At 41.9% G+C, this 22,693-nt stretch overlaps 1 protein-coding gene across 1 annotated transcript in view; it reads right to left on the bottom strand.

Moving 5' to 3' along the window:
- IGF2R (insulin like growth factor 2 receptor) overlaps positions 1 to 22,472 on the bottom strand; it is a 57,338-nt gene extending 34,866 nt beyond the window's left edge. Inside the window, exons 1-13 of the mRNA XM_027669399.1 lie at positions 22,357 to 22,472; positions 14,669 to 14,802; positions 10,411 to 10,535; positions 8,647 to 8,745; positions 8,110 to 8,239; positions 6,903 to 7,023; positions 4,942 to 5,056; positions 3,266 to 3,428; positions 2,930 to 3,110; positions 2,104 to 2,207; positions 1,548 to 1,712; positions 712 to 852; positions 198 to 344 (exon numbers count right to left, since the gene is read on the bottom strand). Of these exons, the coding sequence (XP_027525200.1) occupies positions 198 to 344; positions 712 to 852; positions 1,548 to 1,712; positions 2,104 to 2,207; positions 2,930 to 3,110; positions 3,266 to 3,428; positions 4,942 to 5,056; positions 6,903 to 7,023; positions 8,110 to 8,239; positions 8,647 to 8,745; positions 10,411 to 10,535; positions 14,669 to 14,802; positions 22,357 to 22,460 (1,729 nt within the window). The 5' untranslated portion in view covers positions 22,461 to 22,472. The remainder of the gene's footprint in view (positions 1 to 197; positions 345 to 711; positions 853 to 1,547; positions 1,713 to 2,103; positions 2,208 to 2,929; positions 3,111 to 3,265; positions 3,429 to 4,941; positions 5,057 to 6,902; positions 7,024 to 8,109; positions 8,240 to 8,646; positions 8,746 to 10,410; positions 10,536 to 14,668; positions 14,803 to 22,356) is intronic.
- Positions 22,473 to 22,693: the final 221 nt, after the last annotated feature.

The raw sequence follows: 22,693 nt of genomic DNA, 5'->3' as shown, positions 1-22,693 counted from the left end.
AAAGAGCAGTTGTATAAAAGGTAAATAGAACTAAATACCTACAATTACATTGTTATCATCCTAATAAACAAACCAGCTTCTGCTGAGAAAGAGATAAAAGACAAAAGTACATGCTAGTATGTAGCACTCATGTCTGCGCTTATTATATGATCTTCAGTTTTTAGCTGGATCAGAGAACAAGGTGCGGATGTTCTCACCTGGTCTGCACATTAGCGTGATGACAGTTTTGATTTGTTTGTTAGGACCACAGCTGTCTCCATTTGAATAGATAAGTTGAATATTTTCTCCAACCTTTATAGGAGAAGATACAAATGTTCCAAGATTCTTACTCTTGTTTTCTTTATCTGTAAAGACAATAAATACATCACATTCGTTTCTCTGAAAAGAAGTGAAGCTTAGACTATTAAGATAGTAAGCCTTTCCATTCATCTAGTTATAAAGACAGCCTATCATTAGGAGTGCGTTTTTACCTCACCAAAATCACGCTACAATGCCTGGAGTTCCTTAGTTAGAAAAGGTTACTTGCATTATTTCTTCTAGAGTCTTTGAGAGCACGAAAGAAACATGCTCCTAACTTCTGTTTCCTCAAATAACTGAAGGCACTCAGGGCAGCCAACTCCACTTGCAGAGGAAGTGCCAAGCCTTCAGAGCCTTAAAAAAGAATGAATAAAAAAAACCTCCAGAAATACCACCAAACAAAACCCGACTCACCTACAGAGCAAATAGCAGCACCATCTGGACAGCTGGAAGCTCCTCCTCTCTTCCACACTTTATGGCAGACATTGATGTAGTAATGTTTCCTTTCTAACTCCGAAAAGCTACTGTCCACAGCTTCCCAGTTCTGGGCTAACTCTGAAATACAGAGGGTAGTTAAGAACAGTTCATCTGGCTTAACTGTTCTTGCCTCCCTCCTTTCTTCTTATAGTCTGGCTTACGTAAAAATCGTAGGGAATACTGGGTAAATCTAGACCCTTCCTTGGTTACAAACTGGTCACCAAGGAAGACCTAGCCCAAACTACCACACTCCCCATGCCAAAATGCCTCTTATTACAGAGGAACCACATCTGTGGGATGACCTCTCCTTCAGAGCATCCCCAGCACACAAAAGCCCTGATCTCAGCTCAGGTTACACCTGTATCTGCTCCACGAAGCCACAGTTGCCAAATCCTGCATTTTCTGAATGGGTCCAAAGGTGTCCCCCTTGCACAAGCCATTGGGCAGGAGTTGCTGAGCCATAGTGAACCCTACCTGGCACAGGTTTCCCATAGAGGTGGTGGATGCCCCATCCCTGGGAGGTTCAAGGCCAGGCTAGATGGGGCTTTGAGCAACCTGGTCTAGTGGAATGTGTCCCTGCCCATGACGGGGGTTGGACTAGATGGTCTTTAAAGGTCCCTTTCAACCCAAATTGTGATGCTGTAAGTTAAAACCACTTAAGAAAATTCACTAAGAACAGCAAAAGCTGACTGATGTTCAGCTAAAGAATTGCACCACAGATGGCATGTAAACTTAGGACAAAAGTAACTGAAAGCTAATTTTCATTGCCATACCTGAACTGCGGGTAAGAGGTGACAAGTCATAGTGTTTTGTTTTATCAGTAACTCTGCAAAGGAGATCTTCTTTCTCTTGAATACATGCATATTTTGTATCCCAAGTAAAAAAGTAGGTGCAGTCCACTTCACCAGTGAACACTGGAGTTCCTTTACCATCGTTACCTTAACATTGAAAATAGATAAACAGATGTAAGGGTTCTAGTGGGGGAAAGAGATAAGGAAGGAGATTTAAGGACTAGTAATGAGCAAGGAAGATAAAAAAAAAAATTAATTGCTGCACAGGACTTGTGTTTCTGGTATTTTACTGTTGGCTGAGAAAAAAAGACTCTTTCATACCTCCATCTTCTCAATCTTCGGTGTAAATTTATACTAGCGGTGCTACTACAAGCACAAAACAATTCTGTCAGCCAACAGAAATTAGTGCTTACTGTAACAATATTTATTTCTTGTGTTTTAGCTGTGGCTCAAAGCAAGCATTCATTTGAGTATAAGGTCTACTAGCAAGCACAGAAGTCAAATCCTGAGCAGAGCCACCACAGCTTGTTAAACTCACCTGCTGTTTCATTGCACTCGAAGTTTATGACAGTCATTCTCTGAAAGCCAGAACTACATGCATCCCCGTTTGGATAAGTTAAAGTGAGATCCCCATCAGAGTATCTGAGTAAAAAGCCAGTTTTAGACAGAAACATGGGATCAGACACAATCACAGTGTTCTTCACATAACAGAAACCACACTCTTGTTTATTCATTAATTTTCTCACTCCAAGGGAAAACGAATGCTTGTTCAACATTAATACTGACATTTCAACTGCAACAAAGGCTTGCATCCACTGAGTTTTCTGGTCACTTTTCATTAATTTCTATAGAGTTCAAAGAATACTCTAAAGCTACTCTAGGTGTGGTGGAATATGTATTCTCATTAGTTTATTGTGTGGTTATTTTTGCAGGTGAAGGAAGTCCTACTTCCTTGAAGATCACGTGCTTACAGACAAAACTGGAAGATCATATCCAGGTGAATTAATCTCTGCTTCAATCTCATGTCAACTATTGTCCACATATGCCCCTTGAGAATCAGCTTCTTCTGCTGCCACCTGACACAGACAACTCAAGGTATGCAAGAGGCAGTACAGCACAATCTGCAATTCTGACAAAAAAGTGAAAGTCTCTTCCTGTCTAGACAACAGCCTCTGCACACCTCATTGGTTCCTCTATTTGCTAACGCTATCTTGGTATACTTTTAAAGTTTTTCTACCAAAAATGAGCAAAAATACTTGCATTTTGTGTCAAATATTGCTTACATGACAAATAAGAGCATCAAAGTAGGAAACAAAGATCTGTCAAATCAGACCAGTTAGAAGGACTAAAGAGCATTTACACACCTTAGTGTTTGGTTCTGAAATCTTCCTGCCACTTTTTGCTGGTTACTTGAAGGTTTTACTTGGCAAGATGAAATGTATTCTGTGCCGTCCTTGCAGTTACCTGCAGTAGTTTTCCCACATACGTTCAAATAAAAGTAATACTCCTCCTTGTCATCTTTGGCGACATATGGCGTGACATACTCTGAATAAATGACAAACAGAAAAGTGTTCTAACACGCATCAGAACAGACATGAAACTCCAAATATCTACGGAGGACATTTTTCTTGTCTCTAAACATTGAACCGCAAAACTAGTTAGTAACAACCACAAACAAAAAAGAAAAATAGCGAGCTTACCAGGAAATTGAGTAAGCGGTCTTAAATCAATGGAGATATCATGTTGCTCATTAGTAAGAAGACAGTGCTTACTCTCCAGGTAATCCCTGTGACAGGCATATTCAGTAACCCACTCAATTTCATACCGGCAATTCGTTTTTGCTGTGAGTTTGGGACCTGCACTCTGATATGGAAGTGAACAGAATTTAAGTTATAAGTAGAATTATTTGAAATATAATCGTTAAAGCAATAGTGTCACATTCCTTTAGGATCAGTAACAACTACTTCACCTGTAAATTGCTTAAGATGTGCAAACATTGTTTCTAACCTCTCAAAAACAGCTGTTGAGAAAAAATAAAACACGTCTTATAAATGATGTGGCAAACTAGTTGAAGTCTAAACAGAAGTATCAGGCATTAGCAGATGGACAGTAGAAGTAAGAGTGCTTTAAAAAGCACTTTTACTTAATGTGGTGGGAAAAGTGGAGATATGAGCCCAAATGGCTAAGCACAGTTTGGATTGCTTGGATTGTGTTTGCCTCAGAGAAGCCCACAATGAGGGGAGCAGAGATCAAGTGTTCTCTGAAGGCAAAGCAGACTTTTAGACTCTGGTGTTTTAGCAACTTTGATTCCCTCGGTCCAAATCAAGACTGAAAGACATTTGAGAACTCTTCAACCAATACTTCTGTCAGACGAGTTTTCTGTAGCGAAATATTTTTGCACATCCTGGGAGAAGCAGTTTTCCTCGCTTTGAAGTGAAACATTAGAAATCGACTTTGTATCATAAATCTGTCTTTCTGCCATCCAGTAGAACAACTGGCAGATACACAGGTACCTATGAGGTAAGTTACAGGCACAAGTATCATTAGTAATACTACCATACTACAAGTGTGCATAGCTGTAGCAAGGCATTACAAAGTCACAGTAGACAAAAGCCTATGGTTTGTTTCTGCAGCAATGAGGGTGAAGTATTGTACCTATCCAGGTCAGATGATGGACAGAACATTAAACCAAGAATTAGCTAGACAAGAGTTCCTCCTTCACTAAGCTGCAATGAAAAGCATCACTGTATGAAATGGTAGACCATTAGCAATAGTCACTTTGGCCCAATTCAAGCTGTGTAAGTTGCTGAAATGACCCAGCATCACAACAGTGATCACCATACTGCACTGAAGCTAGGCTAAAACAGTGTCCTGCAAAAACTGAGTTGTGGCTTAACAATAAAGATTTTACTTTACATAAAAAGAATTCAGGAGGCTGCTCAGTGACTTTTGCTATGCGATAACACTTATTAGCTTTTCTTTTTCCCCTGAGGAAGGACAGATTAATAAAGAAAAGTTACATGCAACAGCTATAGGCATGCCCAGCCTGACGGATGAGGAAGAGTGCTCAATAGCAAGCACTCCGTTCCAAGGATTAACAATATACTAACCCCATCCTATGCTCAGAGGAAAGATTTGAACCCATAAAGGGACAACCAAATTCACTGATACTAAGAGACAACACACCCCTAGGGAAATTTTATTCAAGTTCTTATTTATTTCTTAAGTTTTAGAAAACTTTAAGAGTATATTTATGATTTCACCCTCTTCGTAATCTACAAGCCATGAATATTTATGTTCTCCTCAGTCCTGAATTAAAATGAAAGATAAAAATGCACACAAAAGTCAAATGGTTAAACTAAAACAGCAAAGTTACCTCTTCTCCCCTCTTTGATGGACAAACAAAAGTGATTGTCACTGCTGGGTTATGGCCTAGGCAGAAGTCTGGCTTTTCTCCATCACTATATATTCTCTCATAACTCAATACCAGCCTAGAAATAGAAAACAACAAACAAACAAAAAACCAAACAATTAAGACACTGTGAACTGTACAGAAGAAGGCTATTTGCCCATTCCTTGATAGATACTCAGGAAGAACATACCAAAGTAGCCCTGCTCCTGAAAGCAACTTTTATGGGAGTCCTGATTCCTTCAATCTTACAGTTAACAAAAAACAAAGACTCAAACAGTCCCAGCAAAATTACTTAATACAGTATCCTCTTGCACCCCAGTTAAGACTGTGCTGAATGCCTTTTAACACACATTGTAGCAAGAATTTAGCTGACAGTCACAAGAACACTCTCAGCTTTCTGCTCAAACTGCTGGAGAGGAGATTTGGTAAATGGTCTTGCAGTTTTTGAAAGTAATAACCACTCCAGTTTACCACATTCCTACACTTTACCACCTCTGTATGTATAAACTCTTTCCATTCTACCCCCAGAATTAAGAGCAAGATGAACCCATCAGCAAATTGAGAGGAGCAAGGCAACTGGATCAGATCAAGTGAGGCAGGAGAATGAAACATGATAATTATCTGACAAGGAAAGACAAAGAGCAAGACAACTTGTCTGAGAGAGCAAGGAGATGAACACAACTTTCCAACTAAGCATTTCTGTTCTATACAGTTTAACAGGCAGAAAGCAACAGCTCACAGAAGGGTGACAGTCTGGCTTCAGGTTAGCCACACCTCCAACTGGCCTCTCCATACCTGAGGACACAGATATACAGTTGCCTTACTCCCTTCCCAGGCCACCCTAGTCTGACTGAGCATATACAGTGAATATTCCTCAATCAATGAAGAGCTTTTTAATTCTAAAGGGGAATAAGATAAAGCCTGCTTGTCAGGCACTTTTATAGAGTACTAGTTGCATTTAATATTAGAATAAGGTTGTGCTTGCTCAGATATAAGCTTCTGCCTTGGTATAGAACACGTCAGCCACTTGGTTGTAGGGCTTTTCACCCAGCATGAGACAAGGACTAACAATTTCATCTGTAAATTAAAATAAAACCCTCAACCTTATCACAGACAGGTCAGAACCTTTGGTCTCCCTATTTTTTGTTTATTCTGCTTGTTTTCTTCAGCTTGCATCTGAGATAAAACAGTACTGCAGCAGTCAATGGGGTACTATTGACCCTACAGACAAGGTAAGTGGGTTCAGATGACCCGAAGATCAGAAAGATCAGCATGCTAAGTCCCTGAGCCACACTGGATTGAGTGGTTTTTTTGGCTGGGTTTTTTTGTTTGCTTGTGATTTGGTTTTGTTGCAGTTTTGTTTTTATTTCAAATTTATTTCCAGCATAAAAGCCAGCAAGCAGAACAGAAGTAGCAACAAGGAAACAGTTTTTTGTAGTCCCAGCTTTGCCACCACCAGGATAATAAGCTTATCGATTTCTTCTGTTAAGAACTCATTAATGCAAAAGACACAGAAGGGCAACATCTGGCCCTATTCTCAACTTTTAAAGTACTTCTGGGCAGCAGAGCGAGTCAAATACAGTGCATAAAACCACTGAGAGCCAAATGCATTTACCCTGTGGGCCCTCAGACAGCAGGCAGACAGGGTCAAATCTCACTCTGCTGCTTGTGGGCAGAGAACACCAGTTCTACTCAGTTGTGTAGTCTCGCAGTGAAGGAGAAACTTTGATCTGTTATAGCAGTACAACAGAAGGCCTGAAAAAGCCTGCTCTGACAGTACCTGAAGAATTTTTTCCCACCAGTGCTTCAGCACTGGAGCAGTATTACTGTTAAGTTTTAGAAGACTCATCTGTTAGCAAGAATACTGTTTCCAGTCCAGATGACTGAGAAGTATCCACAGTAGTATCACCACAAAAATTACATACCTGTCTTTGCCATGGAGTTTCAGCTGTTCCTTTGGATGACCAACATCATATGCCTGACCTTTGTGTAACAAGCAAGCAGCACTGCCCACAGGGCAGTTCTTGGTCTCTCCACTTGAACTTCCTGGTTATAGCACACAGAAAATAGATTATAAAACTCAGTTTCTAAGCCCTGCTCTACCACCTGAAGTATCCTGCCACTTTATCTGTGGGTTCGCTTATCATTCATTGCTTTACCTTGTTTAAAAGTACTTTTAAAAAATGGGCTACATGAAAATGTGAGACTGACAGAACCAAACCTGGAGTGCTTATGTTCATGCTGCCCCAGTTTTGGACAGCAAATTCATCCTTTGTGCCAAAGTAGCTGCAGTTAGTTGCTTGTACAGATGCTGGATACATATGGCTTTGAAAACTTCTAGAAGCATGCCAAGTATTTCTTTTTTTTTTTCCCCCTCACAACACTAAAGTGATACAATTGACAGGTAACCCCTCCTCAAAGGGAAGGTTCTTCTCCTTCTTTGGTTCTTATAAGTCATCTGATTCAAACCTGACAGCAAAAAGTTTCAGATTAGTGGGATGTTTAAGAGAATACACCTGTCACTAGAAGTACAAAACCCTTAACAGGGGCAACAAAATACCTATTTAACTGCAGAGTAAAAAGCACAGTGGAAGTACACAGATAAACTAGCCTTTTCATCAAGTTTCAAACACGTGATCTTGCTGGTTTAATTTCTTATGTATACAGCTCTCAACTGATATCAAAATGCTAGCTATCCACCAGTACTTATGCAAGCCACCTAAACAGTATTAGAGATGCACCTCAGGACGTTCATCAGGAACTGAGCAACAACCTGGAGTCAAAAGTACTAGATTTAGAGCGCATGAAGCCCTATGAACCATACTGGTTCTATTTGGCAGCAAACAAAGATACAAGATAAGCTGCGCTCTTCCACTCAGTCCAGTGTAAGTCACTTTTTCAACAGTACCTGCCTATTCAGAAGGGGTGTATCTCTTACCACCTCAATACTTGGGGAGTAAGACTTGGCTTCACAGAAAGTAGCCTTCAAATCATCAAAAGTAGCTTGAAAGAATAGTGTAAGTCTTAAAATACTGATCTTTGGACATAGGACAACCTTAATAGAGACCCTGGCAGAGAGCCACACTACAAGAAAGTTATATGCTGACAGGTGACACAAGCAAGCATTCACACCTAAGTCCCTGCAGACGTTTATGAACAAGGAATCATCATCAGAATCATCCACCAAGTAGTGTCCTGAAACTTGGATGAGAGGATTCAAGTCATGTTTCTTCAAATCTTCATCAAACACATAGCAAGGGACCTAGAAAACAACAAAAAATTACAGGCAAACTATGCTACGCAAGTAGGGAGAAGCCATGAACAGGCATATATGAAGCCCCGATAGTATGTGGAAAAGGTTTTTACTTCTGGAAGCTCAAAGTTAGACATGCTGACTTAAAATCAGGCATCCAAAGTTAGACTGTTTTGCTCTAGCTTTTAGAAGAGTTTTACCATAAACAACCATCCTGTGTGCAGAAAATGTTGAAGAGTTATTTAAAATTCTCAGCTCTGCCAACCTCAACGTATATGCTTTATATACCTATATATACAAACCTATATATAAACACAGGTTTATGAAGTTGTTGGGATTAATTTGGGGTAGGGGCAGGAAGTTAAAGTCATCCAATACGTGAAGAGTAATTTCTGCATGGATAGTACATAGATTACCTCTTTCACAGGTTTAAACAAGTCTTTCTTGCAAGCCACAAAGGTCCTCCATTCAAAATAGTGCACACACTCTGTTGCTGTTACAAACTCAGGGGTACCCTATTTAAAGAGGGAAAAAATCCATATTTGAAACAGACTTCACTTTTATTTTACAGTAAGAAGACAATAAGAAGTTCATTCAAGAGATTAAGAAAAAATGAGCACGCCACAGAACAAGGCATACAGTTTCTTAATAGCATTTGCTAACAGCAAATTGTTATTTAACAGCCTTTTTTGGGAAACTCAGGAAGATGGACGATGCCAAATCTTTAGCCTGCATATGACCCAATACTCAAATTAACGTGTGCCAGTTGTAATATGCAGTAATTGCACTACATCTTTTAGAAGTGCTCACGATGCCAACTGATAGCGGTCGAAGCATTAGTCACATCTACTTACTAAAAAGGAAAACACCAGTAGAATTGCATATAAGTAGGTGAACACAGCAAGACAATGCATGTTTACCATGTTCCCTCTCTTTTAGCCCACAAAAACAACTGATTAGCAGCCTCTTCTGCTACACAGAAAGAATACCTCTGATCTCATCTACTTATTTTTACAGGTTCATGTTATACACATTTTTATATATCTCAAGATGGCAGTTGTGCCATGGTTCAGGACTTGATGTTCAACTCAATAGCTCTACTTCAGAGAAAAGAAAACAATCAAATTTTTCACTTTGCCTTCCATCACCTCGGCTAGAAGCACTTCAGCATGTTAAAACTGATTGCCTCTCCATTTAACCCTGCCATAAAAGGCGAGGAAAGAAGTTGTTCCAGACACTCTTACAAAATCGTTTTACTAGGTCATGTGAAGAACAGGTACTAGAACTAAGCTACTTAAAAAACAAGCCTGATGATTATGATCTGGTGTTACAGCTGAAGTTGAGCAATAATTTTTAATTTAGTTTAGAGAATCATGTGCTAAAACAGAACAGGAAGCATTTAAATCTCTGCTGCACTGGCACTTTGTTTGAATTGGCTAGATTTCCAAGAGAGGGTATGCAATAGCACTGTCAGTGCCAACAGCAGCACTAATAAATACTTCTCTCTGATACATAAATATGTAAACTGATCACAGTCTGTACAGAAAACCGAGCTGTGCTATCTCTTAAGCATGTGGAGGGTGTAACTCCAAAAAACGCATCAAAGTGAACTGCATAAACACACACCCCTAGAAACTTTTCAGGGATCTCCAATCACATCAAGCAGATTTTCACAAACAACTACTTCCTCAGAAGCTCAGCTGGATGTAAAAGTACTGTTAGTTCAACAACGTAAAGACAAAACCTAACACTCACTGTTGGCAACTATGCTGACCCACAACAGAGGTCAGCCATTTTCCTCCATGCTGTTCCATTAAACAGTCATGCTAGGGTCCACAGCTCAGGCAGAGCCAACATTTAAACAACAGCTCACATTGTTATGGCACCCTGTACACCGTTGACTCATTCCTCCATATTACGCTAATAAACTACTACAACGCAATCCCTGTAAAAACATTAGTCCATGATCAGAGCTAAACTGCAGATCTGCAACTATTTTCTACTGAGACTGAATTTTGAAAGTCCAAGTAAATCATGACCTTAACACTAAAACATAACTGGCTTTTCTTTAAAGCTAGGAAGTTCAGTAATTAGAACATCCAAAAATACAGCAAGTCTCCCTAAAAAGCAAGTTAGAATTACCTTCTATTTCCATTGAAGAGCAGAGGATTTAGACTTACCAGTGTTTTCCCACACAGGAAGTTAATATTGCTTTGAATTTGGTGTTTACTGTCTTGCTGCAAGCAGTCACGTGTAGTGTTGAGCTCCAGAAGACTTTCAGAAACACTCAGCAAGCCTAAGTCACCTAGGGTTTACAAATGGAGGGGGAAAAAAAAAAAGAAAGGGTGTTATCATAATATAATAGCTTCACAGAAGCTCAACAGACAGGGTCTAATTTCAAGCAAAAGGTATACAGACATACCAGTCTACCTGAAGACAATGCAACCGAGGATGATCCTTGTGGTTCTTCCAATTTGAAAGCTTGGATCCAAGTTAAGATGGTGTTCGACTATCTCTAATCACACTCCTACCTTTTAGCAAACACTTGCAATCTTAAGCAGTACAGCAGCAGGTGCTACTACAAACTAGTCACTGCCTTAGGAACAAGGGCTAAAGGACTCCAACAGAAAGCTGTCACCAACTAGTTTCAAGCACAGTTCACTCCTTCCTCCTACCAGCTTCTATTTATCAGCTTCTCAGCCTTTATGCCATTTATACAAATAGCATTGGTACAAGATGAGAGAGAGTCTATCAGAGTGCCTTGGCTTGGAAGGGACCTTTCTGCAATGAGCAGGGAAATCTTCAACTATTTCAGTGCTTAGAGCCCTGTCCAGTCCAACCTTGAACACTTTCAGGGATGGGGCATCTACAACCTTTCTGGACAACCTGTTCCAATGCCTCACCACCCTCATCCTAAAAAATTTCTTCCTTATGCATAGTCTGAATCTGCCCTCCTTTGGTTTAAAATTATTACCTCCTGTTTTATCACTACAGGCCCTGCTAAGTCTGTCCTCATTCTTCTTCCAAATCCCCTATAAAAACTGGATGGTTGCAATGAGGTCTCCCTGGAGTCTTCTCTTCTCCAAGCTAAACAACCTCAACTCTCTTACTGTCTTCATAGGAGAGATGCTCCAGCCCTGCAAGTATCTTTGTGAGCCTCCTCTGGACCCACTCCTGCAGGTCCATGTCTTTCCAATGCTGAGGACCCCAGAGCCAGAGGCAGTTCTCCAGGTGGGGTCTCATCAGAGCAAAGAAGAGGGGCAGAACCACCTTCCTCAACCTGCTGGCCACACTGCTTTTGATACAGTTGGCTTTCTGGGCTGTGAGTGCACATTGCTGGCTCTACTTAAGCTTAAGTCTACTTAACAAAGAACCCACTGATGCCTGGGGACTGGCACCGCCTGCAGACAAACCCGGCACATATCTATTGCCTCCGTGCAAATCCCCTCCATTTCCCATTCCCTTTAGCACAGCTTGTGTGCTGCATGAAGACTGGGGTCAGCACTGCATCACTGCATATTCCTCTCCTCCACAGCACTTGACATGAAGGGGAAAGGTGGAGCACATTTCAAGTCATGATGAGCACCAGCTCAGGCCAGTGAAATGTTCCTGCTCAAACCTATTTTGGTTAGTATTAAACACCAAGTCCTTTTAGATCTTACATGGTAACTCCAGCCTGTCTACTTTTTTTGATAGCTGGATTTTAATTCTTCAAAGAGATTGGCTAAAACTATAGAGAACACTATAAAATGCATTTACCAGCTTCCCCCTTTCCTTTTTTGTTTATGTCTACACTAAGGAGAAAGCCAGTCAAATCTGTAATCATTGCAGATAGCAGCTTTGCACCTAGGCCAAATGTTTCATCTTAAAAACACTTGTTGGAGCTTTGCCCAGCCTGTTATCCCCTTATGCAAGGCAAGCAAAACTATACTGTACCCAAGTAATATAGTCTTAAAATTAAAAGAAGTCAGAAAACTGGGCAGAAAGATGATACATGTGGTTTCTACCTTTTATATTTCCTGTGTTATCAAAAGACTATCTTCAGGTTTTATGAGTTCCAGCACCAATGCTAGCCAAGGTATCATGCAGCTCTCTTAAACCTAAGAGCTACATATCGCTTCGAGAGCTGCCACTCCCTGCATGGATGATATTTAAAAACAAAACAATTGTTTGCAGTGACTTTTTTTCTGAAAGAACAAAGAGAACTGATTAAGCCCATATTTGAAGAAAGCTTACAACTTTAAGTTTATAAGCTGACAAATTGCTCTTCTCCCAAATCAAAGTCCTTTACCTGTACCCCAAAGCTGAGTGCAGCTAATCTCATACCATCTGGATTGTTTGAAGATAAATATTTGGGTTCAGCTGTCTTAAATAACTGGAATCTACACTTGTAATTTACACTGGTCTAGACCTGGATCAAAGAGATTCTTCTTCTCAATGAGTGACATTTTTAATTTCTTAACAAGCAAGAAGTTTGATAATCCATTAGCATGATTTAAACTCAGTGTGATGATGATGATGAAGCTCCAATGCAACTAGAGGCAGTATGAAGAAGCATGGCAGGCATCACTAATAGGCCTCAGACAATCATGAGCAAGAACAAAACTAAGACAATTTGACCAATAAAACAAAGCAAAATTCAGTGACAATGTTATTTGCACTGCCTTGATTTCTTAATTTATTGTAAGGTGGTTAAAAACATGGTCTACTTTAATAGGATTTGCGGTTTAACTTTTGAAAGTCTGTTCAAACAACCTCTGCAAGAGGCTGCAAGTATATCTGTTGCTAAATCCTCTTCCACTCAGTAGCAGTCAGGCAATAAGATATTCAAGGTTTGCATACAGAGGAATATTTGATACTGCTCCTGGTCATCACCCAGCTCTGTTCTTCCTTCCTCTTTCCATAAGAAATGTGGGAACTAGAGGCTTGTGTAGGTTTTGTTCCACACTTCCATGGGAAGAAGAGACCTCCTCAAGCTCACTCCAACTGTCACGTTACAGTCTCACTTAAAGCAGCATGTTAAAACAGATGCTCAGATGCTGCTTTCTTTTCTAATCCACAGGCAACAGAAAGCCTCAACTGCATAGGAGCTGAAACCTACATCACCAGGAAACAAAATTCTTGCTGTACATTTTAGGAATGAAACATTAACAGCATCAAAAGTTCTGAGGTGTCACAATCCTCAGAGAGGATGCTACTACACACAATTCTAGTTTGAACATAAACGCGATCTAACCAGTCATCCCAGAAAACTGGGGTTTGGATATACCTTTTTTCAGGCACTTAGCGATTCTATAAACCTGGGTTCCAACACTAACAGTTTGTTTGAAAAGCACTGATTGACCCCAGACTGAAACCAAAGTATCCATGTTAGCAGAGAGGCAGGGGGAGAACAGAAAGTAGTTAGCTGCTGTGCATTGGCATACAGGTGAGAGACATCTTCCTCCACACCATCTTCCAGCAGTTCAGGCTCAAATACCTTTACTGAAGACTCACAGCTTCTTGTAAGAACTGCCTGCCAATAGCAGGCAAGACTGGCAAGCATGCTAAATCAGACTTTGGATCTGCAGATACTAAGAGGCAGTCTGAAGAGATACTATTCTTCAGAAAGCTATTGCTTTATTCTATTAGAAGTAACAGTCAACTATCAGAAGGCCTTTTGATCAATATTCATGTATTATTGTTTCATTAGCCAAAACAGAAAAGCAACTTTGAAAGTGACAAACATCCATGAAAATAAGTACACAAATAATGTTCAGAGCACGAGGTGCTTCTGACTGATAAAATCATATGCAAGCATGTGGACAGGAATATGCCAGCTTCGTATTTAGATCAGCATGCACAAGCTCACCACTCCTCAGAATACCAAGGACATCTGTGATCTACTGAAGCAGTCACCAGCTTTCACAAGTGTAACCGAAACCAGAGGACTGCTTGTAATTGACTTCCTTTCTGTGTGTAACAACTTAAGGATGACACCTCAGAAGCGTAGCAATACTCCAAGTCTGCATTACAGAGAGCAACCTGACACTGAACAAAATGCTGAAGTTACATCAGTTTAGGTTGTGGCACAGTTTAGAGCTATAAATCAAGCTCCGTCCACTACTGTGCTCAGTACTGAGCTTCAGACAAAGCTGTGCATAGTGCATATTCTGCCGCAGATAGATGCACTTATTTCTACTTGAGATAGCCTTGCATAGTTTCACACTAGATTACAGTTAACTAGACCATAAGATATGTTCCACTGTCCCATACAGTGGTTATTTACAATCAGATCATGTTTTCTCAAATCCCAGTAAATCCACAACAGAACAAAGTTCTACACTGTTCTGAGAAGCAAAGAAAAAAAATCTTTGCTAACACAGTTTGCAATAGTTATAAGACCATCCACTAACATGACTGTGAACTACTTAGAAGGAAAGACATTTGTTTACTTACCTACAGACAGATAGGTCTTCTTTTTGATGTCATAGGCACAGACTGCACTTGTGCTTCCACACTCCTCAACACCATAACAGAAGTTTATTTTGTAAACTACCTCTTTGTCTGTATCAATTGCTTTCCAAGTGTAACTGAAAAGAAAAAAAAGTCTGTCAGTTGGTATTCATGTTGTCCTAACTGTCACCCTCTAGATAACAGTCTCTGAAATAACAAAGTTTAAAGCTAAAAGCACCACTAACTTGAGATTGATATTCGTGCTCTATATTTGTAAATACCAGAAATAATTGCTATGGTGGAGGGACCAAGAACATATTTAACCACTTGTGGAGCATAGATCAGGTCCATTTTTCCCTTTCTTGAACACCCAATCACACATTCTTCCCTATCAAATCTCTGTGAAAGCCACTCTGACTAGGTATATCACCACGGTCATCCTTTTTCCTTGACAGCCTGATAAACGTCTCAGACATCTTTGGCAGGCCCCACACTACCGCACTTTAGCAATACCCAATAACAGTGGCAGAAGTGCTAAGACTAAGTGGAATAGAGCAGCCAGTCTCATCCTGCCTGTCCGCAGTGGAGCCACACAGCTTCAGGATCAAAATTGGGGTTGAGATTCTCACAGCATTCAGACTAAAAGATGCTAATAGTGCTTATTAGGGCCTAGTTGCACCTTTATGCATTTTACATGTTATATATATACATATCTATACATGTATCAGAAGGACAGTTTCTGAAGGGTAATGTCATAAGCTGGAAACCAAGCAGAGCTATCCACAAGAGATGCAGTGAAAGATCACACTATCCAGCTACAGCCATATCAGAAAGTGAGCTGTCTAGAAACTGGGAAAGGAACACGAATCTCTGGTTAAATACAGCAGGGTTAAATCACAGTAACAGTAGAAAAAAAAATTAAATTAAGCATAGTTCAGAGGTAAAGCAAGGAGTCCCTTCCCCTCACAGCAGGCACTAGGACTGCAGTGAGATGTGGTCACTCACATGATGCAGCATCACTCAGTTTTGAGGCAGGCCCAGGTCAGCTAGTTTAGAGCCAGGAACTCTTTAGACAGCCTGGCTTACTAGCAGAGTGCTCTGGCCAAGCTCTGTTAAAGAAGCACAGCTCAATAAATGTTTGCCATCAGCTTGGTTCAGCTACTCCTGTTCTGGCACTGACAGCAGCCTGCATCCTCTGGACACTATGGATTTTTGCCACACAACAGATTCTCCAGCTTCCCTTCTATCCCCAGTGGAAACTTCAGTAGGATTAATATAGACTCATCACATCAAAAAACCGAGGACAGCACAGTGACTTATTAGGCATTCCTATTATTTACAACTCACATAGAGTGAGTAACTGATCCACAGAAACATGTCTTAATCTAGAAATCGAAACTGATGTGAAGCTTCACCCGTAAGGTTTGTTTGTCTTAATCTCTGGCTCGTAGGTGTTGCACCACTTGCCACTATCATACCCCAGATCCTCCTAAAAAGGGAAATCATTCTTGTTCCACTCTGAAGTTCAGTCCTTGGGTAAGAAAGGGGAAGCAACAGTTCAGCTACTTTACTCTAGATTTCAAAACCTCTGAGAACTCCTCTCAAACTCAGTGCATCCCATATTTAATCAAACAGTCAGCAGTAAGATATCACATAGTTTTCCATTTTAATTACTGACTACAGGTCCCCTGGCTTCCCTGTACTACAGCAGTGGTAATAATTTCAGTATGCTAATGGCTGGAACAAGTTAGGGACAAATGCAAGAGAGTTCTCTCTGCGAACTCAAAATCTAAGATGAAAATCTTCATATATAACTATATTTGAGCCTTTATATCCTAATATAAGGTTCAAAAATAACTTGCCAGGTACTGAGTCATACCCGAGACACCAATAAAACTACATATTCAAGGACTGTGTCTCAATCCCAGACAAACACTTGCCATTATTCTTTCCTCATAAGCAGGCATATCTGACATTTTACAATCGTACTGATTAGTTCTCTGAGCTAGTCTCTTGTGTTTCTGAAGTGGATAAAGGCAAAACTGATGCAGGATGAAGATGATAATTAAGCTACAAAATAACCAAGTTCAGCAATGGGGAAAAGCTTGACAATACAAACATAAAAAGTTGGAAGAACCTGACTATCTTCAAGGGCTCTGAAAACAGAAAGCCTAAACCTGGTTTTACATCTAGGACAAAATGTGTTTCAATCCAAACCCAACTTCTTCACAATGAAGCCCCAGAAAGTTACCATTTCACTGAAAATTTCTCAAGGGCTCCGGTACTCTTTGTTGACTGGTTTTGGCACATAACAAAAACGTAACAAATAATACTACAGCACAAAGGTTTTGATCGAGCTGGAGTGTTCTTCAGTGTGTTGGTTATTTATAGAGAACTCACAAGTTAAAAAATTCTTGTTTCATTCACAAACAGATAAGTCCCTCACACAACAGAATTATCAGACAGAGACTAAGGGTTTGCTTTCCCAGTTCCATGTTATGAAATAAAGGAAATCAACAGCTTCGAGTCAGTTCACCCACAGGCCATAAGCAAAAGAGAAGCAAGATGAGCAGTTTAGAGAACAAAAGCCAGTCCTTCTCTCCACCCTTTCACAGGCACCTGGACAGGGAAGGTTATTTCCACACTAAGGAAATAAGAAATCTGACATTTAATCATGTTCCAAAACACAACTTCAGGGGCACATATAAATGAAAATCTAGTGCAGTTTCAGAGTAGCATTACTTTCAAGGAAGTTACAGGGACTTTTATTTTTCTAAAAATGTGTGTAAGGAGCAAGGTAGGATTTATGCATTGGGAGTAACAGCAGCCTGGAGGCAGCATAAGCAGCTGTTCTCAGAGAGATGCAAAATAAACTTTCACAGTAAAAGCAAGAATTATTTCTCTCACGAGAAAAGGCTCCTGGCATTAAATCAGTACCTGGGAATAGTTTCAAGTTGCATCTGCTCTACTTTCCAATAAGATACAAGCTGACCTCTCTACTGCAACCCATAATGGAAACAATCTGTTGGCAATCACATTGCCCATCCTGGCCATGTGAGTCACATGGACTGGCTTCCTCCAGCTTGCTGAGCACCCTCCTCCACCAGTGGTGATGCCTGATGTAATTACCTCCTCATCACGGCCAGACGAAGTTATCTTGTTTGAAGGGCTTAAGCTATCCTGCATTCCATGCAGTTGAGCTAGTTTAGGGAGCTGCTATACCAACAGCTTTAAAAAGTAACAGCCGTGGTCATGGGGTGGGGTGCAATGCACCCTCTGATCCAGGGGGCTTAATACAGCTGCTACTTCACAGATTAAACCATTCAAGCAACCATTTCTGGTGCAGCTCAAGATCCGGGCTCAAACATGGTGTCTGCCTTGATTAAAACTGTCAGTTACTTTTGCTGAAACCTCAGTATGACTCTTGTTTTCTTATAAACCCAACTGTGAACTATCCCACAGTTACGAGGTATGAAACACACACGCACGTCAGTGCCCCCAGGACAGGCTCTCCTCCTGTCTCTACACAGTGTTGCACCCGACACAAGCTGGGCCCAGGGACTGTCCTCTCTCAAAATTAACTCAGCAAAAACAACAGGTGTGTGTGAGTGGAGAAGGGACTGAGCCTCGCCAGTTCCCAGTCTGGCTTACAGTAGTTTCTGGCCATGCACCAGCAGCTGGAGGCAGGGAAGGAGGCAGGGCTAGCCCAGGCCACTGTCAAAAACAGTTGTGCAATCAAGGTCCAAGCAAGATACTGGGAATAACCTTGCCTGCGGGTCAGCCTTTCCAACTACCTAGTGTCGTTTTAAGACACTGAAGCAAAAGCATGAAAAATTAAACTACTTTTCAGCAAGCTTTAAAATCAAATAAGAGCTCCACTGTTTTTTTTTTCCTTGTGATCAGCAGCTGATGCACTGGAGTCAGACAAGCTGCAGATGACTATTGGTTGTCACAACACGTGTCCCCACGCCAGAGAGTCTGAGCACTAGTGAACCACTTCAAATGCAGCAGAGTACCAGAAAGACTATTGCCACCATTCTCACAACTATGGTTCAAGCTTTTTGGTTCTCAAACTGTTACCCAAGGGATGACTGCTAGGAAGAACAGTACACCCTGCTCCAAACAGCTGTAAAGCATAGTTTCCTCTCTGGGGAATGCACTGAAATGGCTCCTTTTGGTGAGGGGGTGTTACACAGACAATCTGGCAGAAAGACAAGGCAACCTACAACCACAGTTAGAAAGCAGCTCCATATATGACTGTCATGACTATCCATCCACAGAATTTTGTGCATGGAAGCTCCTCAGCTACCAGAACAGTGAAGAGATTCAACAGTATCTGAAGCTCTTTATGGGCAGTTTCAAACAGCAAAATTCCCAGTATGGCCACTGCAAATTTGAAGCTTGCAGCTCACTCACCACAGAAATCACTATTAGATGTGGCTACCATTGTCACACAAATATGTACGGTAAAGAAATCTCTAGTCAAAGCAATCTCTCCTTACAGCAAATGTGAGCTTGAATGGCACAAAGTACAGCCATTGCTATGCTACAAGAGATTTTTAATACATCCCCACCCATACTTAGTTCTGCCCTAGTTTACCCGTCACCTTTTCCAACTATCATGCACACCATATGTCTTCAGACAAGTTTTCTAGAACATGCAGCGTGTAATACCCTTACAGCTACACCACAAGCTCTTCAGCTTTTTCCATCCAAAAGACGTCTGGTCTTTCATGCTGCACACTAAACCACATCTGTTACATCATTTTACAGAACGCCTAAGAAAAGGGATAGCAATTTGAGCTACACAAGAACTATCGCAGGCTCATGTGCTGAGAAATCACATTCATACCATTATAATGAGAGCTTCCCAGGCACATGAAGCAACCATGCACACAGGCAAATAAGTCCAGTAATAACTTATTTATTACATCTCCCACTTTAATATGTCAAAGCACTTAACAGAGCTGATTAAGTGCACCCAAAGGTCACCTCTCTGTAGTCAGCACATGCTTCTTCACCAGGGCCAAGCTGAATGCTAACTCCAGGGTTTCAAGCAGCACACATGAGAAGAGTTGTGGTTTCATGACAAAAGCTGAAGAGACGGTGTCTGGATGAACAGAACTGTACATCATACAGTCAGCTCTAGGAGCTGTTATTAAAAACCATAACATTAAATGTAAAGTAGAATTGACTTACAACCCCAAAAATGGAAGTCTGCATGACAGCAATCCTGTGTTGTACAGCAGTTTGAGATTTCCTTCCCTTCACAAGTCTAAAAATCACTGAAGTTAGGTACCAACTCCTGTCCTTGCAAGGGAGCAAAAACATCACCTGGCATTAAATCACCTCTCATCCAGTGTAAATTTTCAAGCAAAACAGCACACAGAGGATGCAGTTTGTATTTGCTGCTCTACCATCACAACCGAAGCATTTTCTACAAATTTTTCAGAAAGGACAGAAAGAAACTTCCAGTAACTCCCCCAAAGTTACATGGAAGGTGAACCCAAACTGTCAGGCTTTCTATTGAAGTAGAGTTAATTTTGTGAACAGTATTTAAGTCCAACTCCAGAATTTTTCCTGCATTGTAACATGAGAGACATAAAGGAAATAAGAAAAATGGAGAAAGAAACCAAACTAACTAGCAACTTCTTATATCCAACCAGTTCCCTGTATTCTTTCCCAGGTGCTCATACTGCAGCAATCCTGGAGAAACCTCTATGCAGAAGATAAAATGAGAATTCCAACTGCAAGTCACGTGACAGCACAGTCAGCTGTCAGAGCACACATGAACAAAGGAGAAAGCAAAATGAAATCAGTTACCAAAGCCATAACATTAGGCAAAGTTTCAGAGAATTAAATGTTTTCTTCTTTCCCCAGACTGTCCAAGCATACTGCAGTAAGGCTATACAAAACAAACAATGAAAACCACCAGCTCAAGTTTAAGTAGCCTCATGCCACAGTTCTTGCGCAAAACAGTTTTGACAGCTTTCCTCCTCCCTGCAAAACAGCTTTCCTGCTCTTACTTACAGGAGAGCCAGTGCCTCTTCTAACTCCCAACAGTTTTCTTCCTTGCCCACCTTGACATTCACACACCAGACATAGAAGCTGCTGCAGTTTCACCAGGCCCATCTATTACAACACATAAAAGCCAGGACACTGTTTTCTTAGCAGCTGTAAAAAATAAAAACCTTGTCTTAAGCCAGTACAAAAATAGGTTGGCCAGGGACTTGTCCTGCACACCCTCACTGTATCTCTCAGCTAAGACATGCAATAGTAGTGTGTTTGTGTTACCTGTATCACCACTCACTTGATTTTTGGCAACAGTACCCAAGAAGACACTTAACCACAACCCCATGGGGACTTCCCACCTATCAGACCATAGGTTCTTCTTTTTTCCTTTACCCATTCTAGATTACTAGGTATAGGTCCTTCAAAGCAGTTGCCACAAAAGCCATGGCACAACAGAAAATGCAAGTTTTTTGAAGTGGTCCATCTTAAAAGGAAAACTGCTGATTATGCTATCTATTTGCAAACTATTTTCACTTGCCAGCAACAAAATGAAACTAGCTGAAGTAATTTGCATCCAAAAAGAGACTGCAGTCTCCTTAAGGCGCTCTCAAATATTCCTCACCAAGACAGATATTGACGGGACTTAACATACTTCTCTGAGTAGGAACTGCTTGAGAACCAAATCATTTAGGGTGTTTTTTATTTTAAAAATGGCTTGTCAGGAGTTAAATTCCCTCCAGAAGCTACAGAATAGTTTCTCGCTTCTGTCCCAATTCTACAACTAGGCTGGTCATCTGACAAAACCATATTTTGCCAGCCTCATGGGTTAATTTTGCAAGCAAACCTACTTTTTCATTATTTAACAATATTGTAACCCAAATTCCTCCAGCAATCCAACCTCTGCCCTCAGTGCTACATTCACTGTGTTACATTGGTGCCTGCCCAGTGCCACTGAGTGAGATAACATGTTCTTGTATGTGCTCTGCGTATTCCACCTAAATAATGAAGAAATTAGGACCAGCAAGATATTAGTGCCAGACTAAATTCATGGCGGAAATTAGACTAGAAACATGCCAAAACACGAAGAATAGTGCCATTTCGACACAGCACTTCTCAAAGCTTTCTTAACTCACCTGTAAGTAACTTAATGGCACGTGATGATAGCCTTAGTATCAAGTGACTATCAAATGACATTCCTTCCAAACCACTTTGGGTTTTTCCCACACTAGAATGGCCACAGTGGCACAAAACAGCAGTCCTGACTACAGGCGACTTGCACAGAGCAAGTCTCCTCATCTTCTCATCTGCAAATTCCGTCTGCAGAGAGCGACGCGAGGAGGTCCCGGCGGGACCGGCCCAACGCCGCCGAAACCCCCCGGCCCACCGGAGGGCTCCTCCAGGCCCCCAGCCCCACTGGGCGCTCGCCACGGGCCAGTCTCGGCCCCCACCCGGGACACCCGCCCGCCGCTCCCCGGCCTCACCCTCCCTACAACCGGCCACCAAAACGCCCGCTCAGGCCGCCTGGGGGGCTGGGCCCGCCCTGCCGAGCGCAGGCGCTGCGCTCCCGCGGCCCCGCAGAGGGCAGGGGCGGCACAGGCACCGGGACAGCCACTTCTCCCCGCATCCCCCCGGCTACAGCCCTTCTCCCGCCGCCCCCTCCCGTCCCGCCGGCCGCCCACCTGCACAGCTGCCGATAGGGGTCGCTGAGGGCGGCGGTGGCCGCCCCTGGCGGCGGGGAGAGCGCCAGGAGGGCGATGACGAGGAGCGGGGCCACGGGCGCCATAGCCGGCGGTACCCCGGGACGGCAGGCGGCCGGCCGCGCGTCATGTGACTGCCGCGCGCCCCCGCCCCTTCACGTGACCGGCGCCATGTGCGGGCACGGCGCGCACGTGACGCGCCCCCCCGCGGCCGGGCGGGCGGAGCCTCTCCGTGATCCGGAACTGGGACCGCGATATCCGGGCTCGTGTGTGTGTGTGTGTGTGTGTGTGTGTGTGTGTGTGTGTGTGTGTGTGTGTG

This window comes from Corapipo altera, unplaced genomic scaffold (genome assembly GCF_003945725.1).
Source record: "Corapipo altera isolate COAL_440 unplaced genomic scaffold, ASM394572v1 2b, whole genome shotgun sequence".
Classification (NCBI taxonomy): domain Eukaryota; kingdom Metazoa; phylum Chordata; class Aves; order Passeriformes; family Pipridae; genus Corapipo; species Corapipo altera.
This window is presented reverse-complemented; position numbering and strand designations above follow the sequence as displayed.